At 37.0% G+C, this 15,000-nt stretch overlaps 1 protein-coding gene across 6 annotated transcripts in view; it reads left to right on the top strand.

Moving 5' to 3' along the window:
• Positions 1 to 15,000, top strand: part of lost (methenyltetrahydrofolate synthase domain-containing protein lost) — a 362,666-nt gene that overhangs the window by 174,517 nt on the left and 173,149 nt on the right. For all 6 annotated transcript variants that reach the window (XM_068363774.1, XM_068363769.1, XM_068363770.1 and 3 more), the window contains one exon: positions 13,774 to 13,978. In XM_068363774.1, the coding sequence (XP_068219875.1) occupies positions 13,774 to 13,978 (205 nt within the window). The remainder of the gene's footprint in view (positions 1 to 13,773; positions 13,979 to 15,000) is intronic.

Raw genomic sequence — 15,000 nt, 5'->3', positions numbered from 1 at the left:
TGACCCTTGGTAAGTGTTACCTTTTCATTCCACCATTAATCACCCTGTTTTGTTTAATATCCCCAGATAGGCCTCTCACTCCCCCCTCCTGCACCTGCAATCCCTAGCCCCTCAGCAGTCTATTTGCCCGCCTGGGAAGTATTCGTGTTGGAACAAATGACTATTTTTAAGTAAATTGTATTTTTCTTAAAATACTTACCACGTCCCAGTAGAGTAACTGCCCCCACGTCCTTCCCCTTGATAGACCCTTTTTGTTTCATATGCCACTTTTTCTGAGACCAGAGACTAATGGCTGGGATTTACATGGAAGGCTAGACATAGCATACCCTTGGGACCTTCCGGGGAAAAAAAAAGTGTTGTCAGGTCTCGCAGGTGCAAGGGGTTCCCGGGGATTGGGGGTTGGTGGCCTGTGGGGAGGGAATCTGTGGTGGGCAGGGACACGTGAAGAGAGTACTCTTATTGTTTGGGACGTGGTAAGTATGTTAGGAAAAATACAATTTACCTAGAAAGTGTCATATGCATATATATAATATATATATATATGTATAGATATATTTATATATAGATATATTTATATATAGATATATTTATATATATATATATATATACTGTGTATATATATATATATATATATTTATATATGTATATATATATATAGATATATATATATATATATATTTATATATGTATATGTATATATATATATATATATATGTATGTATATACAGTATATATATATATATATATAAATATATATAATATATATACACACATATATATATATATATATATGTATAAATATATATATATATATATATATATATATTCAAATAAGCCATATATATTTTTGATACATTAATGTCTGGAGTCTCTTAACGACCTCGGGATCAGAGCCCCAGGCGAAATCACACAAAGACAAGAGCTTGGGTCCGGCCGGGAATCGAACCCTGGTCGGCAAGCTTGTATAGACAGTGACTAAGCCACTTGGCCACGAAGAAAGATAAAAGTCAATGACAATTCTTCTGTACTTATACCTGTCGAATTCAGGTATTTTGTACTTAGAATTGAAATCAACCCATCTTCACCATCGTAGCTAATTGGTAGTTTGTTACTTGGCATTCAATTAATGATAAATTTTTGCACATTTAGACGTGTTTTTCATATTCAAATAAGCCATATATATTTTTGATACATTAATGTCTGGATTCTCTTAACGACCTCGGGATCAGAGCCCCAGGCGAAATCACACAAAGACAAGAGCTTGGGTCCGGCCGGGAATCGAACCCTGGTCGGCAAGCTTGTATAGACAGTGACTAAGCCACTTGGCCACGAAGAAAGATAAAAGTCAATGACAATTCTTCTGTACTTATACCTGTCGAATTCAGGTATTTTGTACTTAAAATTGAAATCAACCCATCTTCACCATCGTAGCTAATTGGTAGTTTGTTACTTGGCATTCAATTAATGATAAATTTTGCACATTTAGACGTGTTTTTCATATTCTAATAAGCCATATATATTTTTGATACATTAATGTCTGGATTCTCTTAACGACCTCGGGATCAGAGCCCCAGGCGAAATCACACAAAGACAAGAGCTTGGGTCCGGCCGGGAATCGAACCCTGGTCGGCAAGCTTGTATAGACAGTGACTAAGCCACTTGGCCACGAAGAAAGATAAAGAAGAATTGTCATTGACTTTTATCTTTCTTCGTGGCCAAGTGGCTTAGTCACTGTCTATACAAGCTTGCCGACCAGGGTTCGATTCCCGGCCGGACCCAAGCTCTTGTCTTTGTGTGATTTCGCCTGGGGCTCTGATCCCGAGGTCGTTAAGAGAATCCAGACATTAATGTATCAAAAATATATATGGCTTATTAGAATATGAAAAACACGTCTAAATGTGCAAAATTTATCATTAATTGAATGCCAAGTAACAAACTACCAATTAGCTACGATGGTGAAGATGGGTTGATTTCAATTCTAAGTACAAAATACCTGAATTCGACAGGTATAAGTACAGAAGAATTGTCATTGACTTTTATCTTTCTTCGTGGCCAAGTGGCTTAGTCACTGTCTATACAAGCTTGCCGACCAGGGTTCGATTCCCGGCCGGACCCAAGCTCTTGTCTTTGTGTGATTTCGCCTGGGGCTCTGATCCCGAGGTCGTTAAGAGAATCCAGACATTAATGTATCAAAAATATATATGGCTTATTTGGATATGAAAAACACGTCTAAATGTGCAAAATTTATCATTAATTGAATGCCAAGTAACAAACTACCAATTAGCTACGATGGTGAAGATGGGTTGATTTCAATTCTAAGTACAAAATACCTGAATTCGACAGGTATAAGTACAGAAGAATTATCATTGACTTTTATCTTTCTTCGTGGCCAAGTGGCTTAGTCACTGTCTATACAAGCTTGCCGACCAGGGTTCGATTCCCGGCCAGACCCAAGCTCTTGTCTTTGTGTGATTTCGCCTGGGGCTCTGATCCCGAGGTCGTTAAGAGAATCCAGACATTAATGTATCAAAAATATATATGGCTTATTTGAATATGAAAGACACGTCTAAATGTGCAAAATTTATCATTAATTGAATGCCAAGTAACAAACTACCAATTAGCTATGATGGTGAAGATGGGTTGATTTCAATTCTAAGTACAAAATACCTGAATTCGACAGGTATAAGTACAGAAGAATTGTCATTAACTTTTATCTTTCTTCGTGGCCAAGTGGCTTAGTCACTGACTATACAAGCTTGCCGACCAGGGTTCGATTCCCGGCCGGACCCAAGCTCTTGTCTTTGTGTGATTTCGCCTGGGGCTCTGATCCCGAGGTCGTTAAGAGAATCCAGACATTAATGTATCAAAAATATATATTGCTTATTTGAATATGAAAAACCCGTCTAAATGTGCAAAATTTATCATTAATTGAATGCCAAGTAACAACTACCAATTAGCTACGATGGTGAAGATGGGTTGATTTCAATTCTAAGTACAAAATACCTGAATTCGACAGGTATAAGTACAGAAGAATTGTCATTGACTTTTATCTTTCTTCGTGGCCAAGTGGCTTAGTCACTGTCTATACAAGCTTGCCGACCAGGGTTCGATTCCCGGCCGGACCCAAGCTCTTGTCTTTGTGTGATTTCGCCTGGGGCTCTGATCCCGAGGTCGTTAAGAGAATCCAGACATTAATGTATCAAAAATATATATGGCTTATTTGAATATGAAAAACACGTCTAAATGTGCAAAATTTATCATATATATATATATATATATATATATATATATATATATATATATATGTATACATATACCTACATACATACATACATACATACAGTAATGCCTCACAACACTAAATTAATTCGTTCTGGAGGGTCTTTCCTAAAGTGATTTTTTCGTGTTGTGAGTCACATTTCACATGCAAATTGCCTAATTTCGTTCCAAACCCTACAATACACCACCTTAAATCTCGTAATAAAGGTACAGTTTAACCACAATGAAATACTGTACAGCCAAATACATTTGAACCATTCAATATACCTAAACTAAATTTTAATACCTGTAAATTAAGTAGTTATTACAACATAAAGTAATAATAAATTGAAAATAATACAGCACGGTACAAAATATACAGGTCCATATGTACTGTACTATTATAGACTACAGCTACGTTTTGTGTTGTCTGAACCCATTTTCTTCAACTCTATGATGGGTAACTAATTTATTCTTGGCCTGCCTGGCAAATATCTTTTCTTAAAGTGAAACATTTTTGTAAAGTGAGTCATAAAAATATTTGCATCTCGTTTCGCAACTTGAAAATTTCATGAGTAGAGTCTTTCGTGAAAAGAGATGACTATATATATATATATATATATATATATTTATATATATATATATATATATATATATACAGTATATATATATATTTATGTGTATATATATATATATATATATATATATATATATATATATATATATATATATATATTTATATATATAATGTGTATGTATATGTTTATTATATATATATATATATATATATATATATATATATATATATTATATATATAATGTTTATATATATACATATTTATATTTATATATATATATGTATATAAATATGTATACATATATACATATGCATATGTATACATATACCTTATATATATTTAATATACATATATACATATATATACATATATATATATATATATATATATATATATATATATATATATATATATATAGTTTATATATATATATATATTATATGTGTATATATATATGTATATATATATATGTATATATATATGTATATATTATATATGTATGTATAAAATCATTTTTACTTATTTCATAATGTGGATAAGGAGAGCAGCTGCTTCTAAAATATGTTTATTATTCCCAATGTTTAATGGTTATTCCAATCTTTTTCCATGGCTAAAATACAAAGAATATACATAACCTTAAGAAACAGTAAAACTTAATGATTATATAAAACTGTAGAAATTTTCCAAAGCAAAAAGTAGGGATAGCAGTTGGAAAGAAGATGAATTGATTATAGTTTTGCTATTACCATATTTTTAAATACCACTTTTGTAACACTATAAACCTTTTCAGTGTTGCTTCACTTCAGCTCATTTGTATCAATATTTTTGTTTTAGGGTTTATTATTATTGTAAAATAACTCAAAGTTCGGCCTAAATGAATTCTCGTAATGTAAACAGTAAAGTCACCTTGACCATTCAAGTTAATTTATTCTTATGGGTAGTTCTGCTTTGACTAACGAGAAATCTATACCTAGTTTTCATTTGTTGTTTAGATTTACATGAATCATACTGTACATAATATATCAAGTTATACACGAATGAATGAATGATTTGAAGTTTTCTGGCATCCTGAAATCGAAGGTCATTGATGCTAATATCGTTTATTATAAATATAGAGTAAAAGAATATTCAATTATAACCAGAAAAGTAAATATGTTATGTCCAAGGATCTTGGTAAGGATGAACCTGCCATCTTCACGCTGAGCCTCAAACAGATATCTATTTCATTCTGTGCTATAAGTGGGCCATTCATTCATCAAATGCCTCACTGTCAAGGGTATCAAACAGTCGTCGCAATATGGTTGGTGTTGGCCAGCAAGCAGAAACTCGTGTGACCAATGGGGAGACAACAAAGAGTAGTCATCCATTTTCGGGGCATCCCATTATACCTCCAAGGGGATATAAGAATCGCAATTCCTCTCATCTTATTTTTGATTAAACTATCTCAATGCTGTTGCCAATTGTTATAAATAAAATTCTTAATTGCTGGTAAAAAATCATTACAGAGATTGGGATACCTTCTTGGTAGTAACTTGGCTGCAGCCCTCTGCCAGTGAATCTGCCTCTCCATTTCCAGGCACACCTGTGTGTGCCGGGACCTAGCAAAATGGAACTGTTGTACCTCTCAGGCCAATAATTGAAAGCCACTCTTAAAATCTTTAAAACTAAAGAGTTACTAGAATTAAAACCTAAAGCTTGAAGGACACTTCTTGAATCACTATAAGTGGTAAAATTGCCCTCCTCTCTTAACGTTATTTTCTCAATAGCGGTTAGTATGCCATTTAATTCAGCAGTAGATATGGAAGACATTGGAGGAAGTGCACCTTTACAGTTGAAAGAACTACTATATACTCCAAATCCAACACCAGCATTAGATTTGGAGCCATTGGTATGAATAAAAGTTGATTCCCGATATTCTTCAACACGTTCTATAAAAAGAGACCTAGCTTCTAATTCAGTCAATATTTTTTTTAACGCCAATAAAATATTTACAAAAAGATGTCTGGCAATTTCCATGGAGGGGTTGATGATATATCTTAAATGGAAGCACCTTACTTCTAATTATATCGAGACTGTTTAATAATTGTTTCACCCGAAAGCCATAAGGTAGAGATTTTGGGTGCAACTCAAAGTATGTCGAGTGCCTTACAAGACTTGCAGTCTGAAAGGCTAAAGAATTAGGGAGTCTTTGCAACCTAAACCAATACTGAATAAAAGAAGACATTCAGTAATGGTTTAGAGGTAACTTTCTAGCATCATCAAGAAGACTTGGGATAGGTGAGGTTCTAAATCTTCTGAGGACAATCTAATACCAGCATGATTTATTGAAGGTTAGGTTATAAATGAATAGCAAGGAAATCTATTTAGCCAAATACCAGAATTAAATTCAAACTTTTGTCTATACTGTATTAAATTTTGTATTCAAGTGAATCAAATGAAAGCATACAAAATTCAATTTTCTGCTATGCATTACTTGAAGTTTTATTCAGATAATTCTATGATTTTTAAATATTAAACTTAGCCGGTGAATATATAAATAGCTGACGTCTCCGTCGGTCGACAGATTCCAAAAACTCGCGAGCGATCGCCATGAAGGATGCCGGGTGTGCCCACCAGCGCCGACTATCGGCCAGATACCGCATATACTTCTCAACCAAACCAGTTTTTCTCTGTCGGTGTTAAAGACAACACTGATTCCGCTCGCGCTTGACCTCGAGTTTTCTACCGATTGGTGAAGTACTTGGTTTTGGTCTTATTGCTTTCGCCGTGTTGGATTATTCTATACTATCTTCAAAAGAAATGCTTTTGAAAGGAGAGGAAAAGTTTTTGCCCTTGCTTTTTTAATCTCGCTCTGGTTTTTCCATAGAGAAAAGATGGCCGACCCTTCCCTCAGTGTACGGAAGTGTGTTAAAGGCTTTTAGTAATTATTTTATCACTTTATAAATTATTGTTGATATTTATAGATTTACCTCTATATATTTTATATCTCACCCGCCTTTATTAGGCCTCTTTGATTAGCTTTCCATTTATACTAAACATCGAAATAGATTTTATGTTTTTGTTTATATGCGGCCTTTACCTATTCTTTGTAGGCGGTCCTAACTTGGAAAACGAAGTTAAACAACGTTGAGCCCATTCAACTTTTATTTTTGTTTAGATTAAAACAGTTGCTCTGTAAGAGTGATGAGATGAATATTTTTAGAAAATATTTTAAGAAATTTATTCTTTGAATAGTCTTCGTGCTGTTTTTCAAAGATGAACTAACGTTTGGTTTATTTATGCTACGCAGTTTGCGTTCTATTGTTACGATAGAGAAAGAGAGAATCACGGTTTCACTTTGCAGAAAGAGATAATCGATTTTGACGTTTTGTTCATTCTTCTTTCAAACTGAAGTTTTTTAGATACTAATTTAAAGGAACATGTTAATTTTCAATTTCTAAGTCCTTTCAGTTTTTTCCTTTAGTCAAATAACCTGTTATTGACGAAGGGTGAGTGGGCCATTCTCTTGTGAGTGACAAGAGAGAGGGAGAGAGAGAGAGAGAGAGAGAAAGAGAGAACGATCCGATCTTTATTCTCGTCCCAAGTCTCTGTACAAGGAGTTTGGGGGCGAGTAACGTTGTTCTCGCTTCAGTTTTTTACTCTCGTCCCAAGTCTCTGTACGGGGAGAGAGGATAAAACGTTTTAGTTTTTATTCTCGTCCCAAGACACTGTACGGTGGGAGATTGAAAACGTAGTCCTTAGTGAACTAGTGTTTAGTCTCATCCCCAGTTACTGATCTTTTTAACTTTATATATTTCCGTTTTATTCGATATATATGTATATGTTTATTGATTTTTGCATGTGTGTTTCATTTTGTACTAATGTGCTTACATTATACGACTCATTTCGCAATTCTAACCTTTTGATTTAAGGGAGAATTGCGTGCTTTAGGTAGAAATCAGTTTTATTCATGTCTAATGTGAAATTATTAAAAAATGTGATATCAGTGAAGTAAGTGCAAAAAACATGTTCTGTGTTGCGGAGGGTTCGTTTGTTCGTGCTTGTCACTTGCCTAGTCCGAGACCTCTTTCAGGGTCCCCTGCACCAGGGAGAAGGAATGTCGTAGGACCTAAGGGAGTGAGGAGTGTAAACCAACGAACAGACGTTCCCTCAAAGGTATCAGACGTTGCTCGTCAAGCACGTCCTTGCCATAAGACAGGAGAGACGAAGTTTCTCCTCGTCTTCCGATGATTCGTCTCTTTAAAAGCCTAGGCGTAAAGTTTCGAGACGTTTGAAATGTTTATTAGTTCCTTCAGAACAAGTTCAACGTCTTAGCTGTAGTCATCATAAGAGTCCCGTTCATAGCGATGACGTTCATGTACAGACGTTTCTGCCACAGACTCGACGTGACGTTGAGCGGTAGACACCGTAGACACAACGTGATGTGAGTGTCAGTCACCGTAGTCACGATATAGCATCGATCAGCAGTCACCGCTGTTACTACGTGACGTTTGAACGTCAGCCACTGCAGTCACAGGTTGATCCGAAGTGAAGTGTTTTGCAAGATATGCTGTTAAAGCTTTCTTCTTTAATAGAAGCTTTCGATCCTGTTCCTGTGCGAAAGGATCCTTTGCTTTTTGTACGTCACGGTTCTGGGATACGTGATTCGGGTCTTCAACCTTCTAGACGAGCTTTGTTACGCCACGCTGACGTTATCCCTAGTGACAGCTTTGCTGTTTAACGAGATGCGGAGCATAAATCTCGATGTAACTTTGATCGCTTTGAACGTCAGCCACCGCAGTCACAGCGTGACGTTGAGCTGCAGACACCGCAGACACGACGTGACCTTGAGCGGTAGACACCGTAGACATGACGTGACGTCGAGGGTCAGTCATCGTAGTCACGATATAGCATCGAACAGCAGTCACCGCTGTTACTACGGGACGTTTGAACGTCAGTTACTTCTGTCACGACGTGTAGTAGAATAACATTCTCTGCAGTCACAACGTGACATCGACCCTCCAACTTTAACTTCTGTTCATATACAAGGTGTCAGGTTTTTCCTTCACGTCATTCTGAATATAAATCTCCTTCTCGCAAGACTTTAGATTTATCAGATGATGTGCCTTCTGAAGAAGTTGATGACCCTCTTTCAACTAATGTACCTTTGGGGAGTCATTCAGAAGAGGAGTAACCTAGGGTGGTCCAACAATCCCTTGTTTTTTTTAATTATGAATTTCTTTAGTGAAATTTTGTCCTACTCGTTTTGTAACGGCTGCTCCGCCGTCTGAGTTTACTCTTGGCATGACTTTCTTCGACTCCTACATTTACGAAGTCGGTTCTCTCTTGTTCTTCCAAGAGGGCCATGCTCTTACTGGGAGACTGGTTGGAATCCAGGAGAAGTTTAGGAAAGTCTGCTTTTGCTTTTCCTCCTTCTTAATTAGCTTCTCGCTCGGGCGTCTGGTGTGACACAGGAGAAGCTCGAGGAGAAGTTCTCGGCTTGGGAGTACCTGCCTCTGCCCAGGGAGACTTCTTAAGCCTAGTGGACTCTCCTCATCGTCTAGCCATGGGACGCTCCAAGATTTTATGGTCTGCTTCAGAGCTAGACCATCTCCTGTTAGGAGTTTTTTCGAGTGTTTGAAGTTTTTTTTATTTGTTGGATTGGTCACTGGGAGCCTTAAGTAAGAAGGTCTCTCCAGTTGTCAATGTATTGCTGTACAATTATGTCATGCATGAACAAGGCTATCAGGGATGGCTCCAATGATCTGGCAGCCACGTTCACTGCAGGAACAAGGCTATCAGGGATGGCTCCAATGATCTGGCAGCCACGTTCACTGCAGGAGTACTTAAGATGTAAGTGCGCTCAATGTGTTCATTGTCAAGACAAAGTTCACGATGAAGACTACCAAATCTGTCTTGGCAGCAGTAAGGGAAGGCGAGTGGATGGTCTCTCTCGACCTTCAGGATGCATACTTCTACATCCCGATTCATCCAAACTTTCAACAACATCTGAGGTTTGTGGACGGGAAAGTAATGTACCAATTTCGAGCACTGTGCTTCGGCCTCATTCCTGCTCCTCTTGTTTTTACAAGGCCCTTGCAAAATGTAGCAAGCTTTCTACATTTTTTGAGGATTCAGAGCCTCCCTTTATTTTGACGACTGGCTAATCAGGGCGTCGTCATTAAATCGCTGTCTGGAGAGCCCTCTAATGGACATTAGACCTAACCAAGGAGCTAGGTCTCATAGTGAACGTAGAGAAGTCGTAACTTACAGTACTCCATCCCAGACTATTCTTTATTTGGGAATGGAGATACAGTGTCTGATTTTTCGGGCCTTTTCGTCTCCCACAAGAATGGAACAAGCTTTGTTAAAAGTCCTTCACTTGCAAGAGAAAAACAGTTGCTCTGTAAGAGTTTGAACGAGCCTCGTGGGAACTCTTTCATCACTGGAGTAGTTTATCTCTCTGGGGAGACTCAACCTTTGCCCTCTCCAATTTCACCTAAACCATTGGAACAAGGAGAAGGGCTTAGAGAGTATCTCTTTCCCAATCTCCAACTCAGTCTAGACATGTCTGACTTGGTAGGACAGCAACATCAGACTTCGAGAAGGTCTTTCTCTTGCGATCAAGAACCCAAACCATGTGTTGTATTCAGATGCATCGGATTTGGGTTAGGGAGCTCCACTGGACAGTCTGGAATGCTCGGGTCTTTGGTCCACGGATCAGAAGGAACTCCATTTAATGCAAGTAACATCTCTCCTTTGGCGAGATTTGTGCAAGGAAAAATGAATGTCTTGGCGGACTGCCTCAGCAGAAGAGGACAAGTCATCTCCATGGAGTGGACGTTGCATAAGACTGTGTGCGAGAAGCTATGGATGACATGGGGTCAACCCACCATAGATCTTTTTGCGACTTCACTGACAAAGAGGCTCTCGACTTACTGCTTTCCAGTTCCAGATCCAGAGGCAGCCCACATAGACGCTTTCCTGCTGGCCTGGTCTCACCTGGACGTTTATGCCTTTCCACCTTTCAAGATCCTAAACAAGGTGCTGCAGAAGTTCACCTCTCACGAAGGGACCAGGTTGACGTTGGTTGCTCCACTCTGGCCCGCGAGAGAGTGGTTCACAGAGGTACTTCTATGGCTGGTAGACGTTCCAAGAAGTCTGCCGTTACGGATGGATCTCTTGCGACAGCCTCACGTAAAGAGATTTCATCAAAGCCTCCCCACGCTTCGTCTAACTGCCTTCAGACTATCGAAAGACTCTCTTGAGCTAGAGTGTTTTCGAAGGAGGCAGCTACAGCGATCGCGAGGGCTAGAAGATCCTCTACCATCAGGATTTATCAGTCGAAATGGGAGGTATTTAGAGACTGGTGCAAGTCCTCCTCTATTTCCTCTTCCAAGTGCCTCTGTAGCGCAGATTGCGGATTTTCTGCTTTATCTGAGAAACGGTCGTTCCCTCTCTGCATCCACCATTAAAGGCTACAGAAGCATTTTAGCTTCTGTTTTCAGGCATAAGGGTTTGGATCTTTCTAATAACAAAGATCTCCAAGACCTGCTTAAGTCTTTCGAGACTTCCAAGGAGCGTCATATTTCGACTCCTGCTTGGAACTTGGACGTGGTCCTACAGTTCCTTATGTCAGACAGGTTTGAACCATTAAATTCAGCCTCCCTGAAGGATCTTACCCTCAAGACACTTTTTTGGTGAGCTTGGCTTCGGCTAAAAGGGTTAGTGAGATACATGCTTTTAGCAAGAACATCGGCTTCTCCGCTAATAAAGCAGTATGCGCTCTTCAACTTGGTTTTTTGGCCAAGAATGAACTTCCGTCTCGTCCTTGGCCTAAATCATTTGAAATCCCCAGTCTTTCTGAGATTTTGGGGAATGAAGTTGAAAGAGTGCTGTGCCCCGTTAGAGCTCTTAAATTTTTGTTTATCCAGAACTAAACCGCGACGAGGTTGTTCAGAGGCTTTATGGTGCTCCGTTAAAAAGCCCTCTTTGCCCATGTCTAAGAATGCGTGGTCTTATTTTATTAGACTTTTGATTCGGGAGGCACACTCATTTAAGTGAGAAGGATCATAATTTACTTAGAGTCAAGGCTCATGAAGTTAGAGCGATAGCAACTTCTGTAGCGTTTAAGCAAAATAGATCCATTAAAAGTATTATGGACGCGACCTTTTGGAGAGGCAAGTCGGCTTTCGCTTCATATTACTTGAAAGATGTCCAGACTCTTTATGAGGACTGCTACACACTGGGACCATTCGTAGCAGCGAGTGCAGTAGTGGGTGAAGGCTCTACCACTACATTCCCTTAGTCTTAATATCCTTTTAATCTACTCTTGAAATTTTTAATCTTATTTTGGGTTGTACGGGAGACTAAGAAGTCTTTCGCAATCATTTTGATTTGGCGGGTGGTCAAAATATTGTTTCTTGAGAGCGCCCAGATTAAGGGTATTGATGAGGTCCTGTTATAGGGGTGTTCACCCTGGATATAGCAGCTCCTGGGAGTCTTTCAGCATCCTAAGAGGATCGCTGGGCTTCGTGAGGAAAGCGGACTAATGAGGCAGAGTAATTATCAGAGTCAGCTTCCTTACCAGGTACCTATACTTGGTTTGTTTTTTGAATAGTTGTCAAAAACTCTTGAGCATATACGCCTTTATTGTTTTAATACTGGTCTCTACCCACCACCATGGGTGTGAATCAGCTATTTATATATTCACCGGCTAAGTTTAATATTTAAAAATGATATTTTCCTTATAAAATAAATTTTTGAATATACTTACCCGGTGAATATATAATATTAAAGGCCCTCCCTTCCTCCCCGATAGAGACCCTAGGGACTGAGAAAAACTGGTTTGGTTGAGAAGTATATGCGGTATCTGGCCGATAGTCGGCGCTGGTGGGCACACCCGGCATCCTTCATGGCGATCGCTCGCGAGTTTTTGGAATCTGTCGACCAACGGAGACGTCAGCTATTTATATATTCACCGGGTAAGTATATTCAAAAGTTTATTTTATAAGGAAAATATCATATTTATGGAATATTTAATATTTTAGCATAGAGTTCACTCAATTACACTACCCCCAAAAATATAAGATTAGCTCTTTAGCGAAGAAACTCATAGAGCTACTGTAGATTGCTTACAGAAAAACTTTTTGCTAAAAAGGGCTTAGCACTCAGTGAGAAATTAACATTACCGCCAGCTGTCAAGAAGGCTATTTATTTTGAATTAGGTAGTTTTATAGGGGGTTGCTGGTATTTCTTTAATGCACTGAGGATTTGTAGTCTGCAGGTAGTGTAAAGTTTGTATATTCTCAATTATGGATCTTACATCACAATTGTAATAATTTCTCTTATTTTGTAATACCTGAGCAATGCTCTTGTTTGATAATATACAGACCGTGTTAGGAAGTCTTCTCTATCCAAATTCTGTAGTGCTGAGAGAAATCTTGGTATGTCACATTCTCAGTGAACAAATCAAAAGTGGAATATTTTACAATAAAAACATACTGGGTGAAAATTCTCTCATTTTTTATTATAACATGGAGTTGTGCTCAAGTTGAATATATCACTATCCCTCTATCCAGCACTAGGAATTCTAAGTAAGGGTAATTGAAATAAACCTTATTTTTTAACAAAGGTACTTACCTGGACTTTGTAGGATCTATGGCTCACCTCCACACATCAAGTAGTTTTGGGTTGTAGTAACTTTCTCTTTTGACTTGATATATTGAGGTTATGATATGTGGTGGCCTGCCCAGAAGTCTGGCAGCCGACAACGGATGCTGTAGATGGGATGCATGATCGTGGTGAATGAGGCTCAGTTTTATTTTTCTTTAACTTAAGGGGTTGATAATGTCTTGCTTTAAAATAAATTTGCAGAAATTTTGTTATAGGAATTAGGTTTAGAATTTGAAAAATAAAGCTGAATTACATTAAGCTGCTACTTTTTATTTTTTTCCAGGCTGGTAAAGTTTTGTTGGTGCCCACTCCACGTCTTCGGAGTGGTCTCTTCAATCGAATGGATGGGCATACTCAAGAAAATAAAGAAACCCTTAGAGTTATGGCTCAAACGGAAGGAATAAAGAAATATGCAAAACCTGTTGGTCTAGATTCTAAAGTTAAAGTAGATTTGATTGTAATTGGATCTGTTGCTGTGTCACGTACAGGTTAGTTAATTATAATTGTGATTCATTGTTTTGTTTTTAGAAATATGCTTCATTATTTCAACGCTCACATGCTCTTCATATTGCTTTGCTCCTGAAGCTGTTTAAATGTTAACCTTACCCTAAAGTTGAAAATTTCCTGTGTTCTTTCCTTGCAAAATGCCTCCACCTTTTAAGTTAAATACTGAGTCAATAGAGAGGTTGATGGCAATGATTTAGAAGTGGATATGTCATAGTTCCTTTGCTTTTGCAGTTATCTAGTTGTATTTGTTAATTGTTATTATTTATTTTATTAATAACTAAGCTACAATTCTAGTTGCAAAAGCAGGATGCCATAACCCTAGGGGCTCCAACAAGGAAAAATAACCTAGTGAAGAAGGGAAATAAGGAAATAGACGGCAAGAGAAGTAATGAATATATATATATATATATATATATATATATATATATATATTATATATATATATGTATATGTATCTTTCTCTCTCTCTCTCTCTCTCTCTCTCTCTCTCTCTCTCTCTCTCTCTCTCTCTCTGTATATATGTATATATGTATGGATATATATATATATATATACATATATATATATATATATATATATATATATATATATATACAGTATATATATATATATATATATATATATATATATATATATATATATATATATACCTGTATATATATATATATATATATATTTATATATATATATTATTCACAGTATATATAATATATATATATATATATATATATATATATATACCTGTATATATATATATATATATATATATATATATATATATATATATATATATATATATATATATACAGTATATATAATATATATATATATATGTATATATGTATGTGTATATATATATATATAATATTATACATATACAGTACACACATATATACAGTCTCTCTCTCTCTCTCTCTCTCTCTCTCTCTCTCTCTCTCTCTCTCTCTCTCTCTCTCTCTCTCTCTATATATATATATATATATATATATATATATATATATAT

This window comes from Palaemon carinicauda, chromosome 40, assembly GCF_036898095.1.
Source record: "Palaemon carinicauda isolate YSFRI2023 chromosome 40, ASM3689809v2, whole genome shotgun sequence".
Lineage (NCBI taxonomy): Eukaryota > Metazoa > Arthropoda > Malacostraca > Decapoda > Palaemonidae > Palaemon > Palaemon carinicauda.
This window is presented reverse-complemented; position numbering and strand designations above follow the sequence as displayed.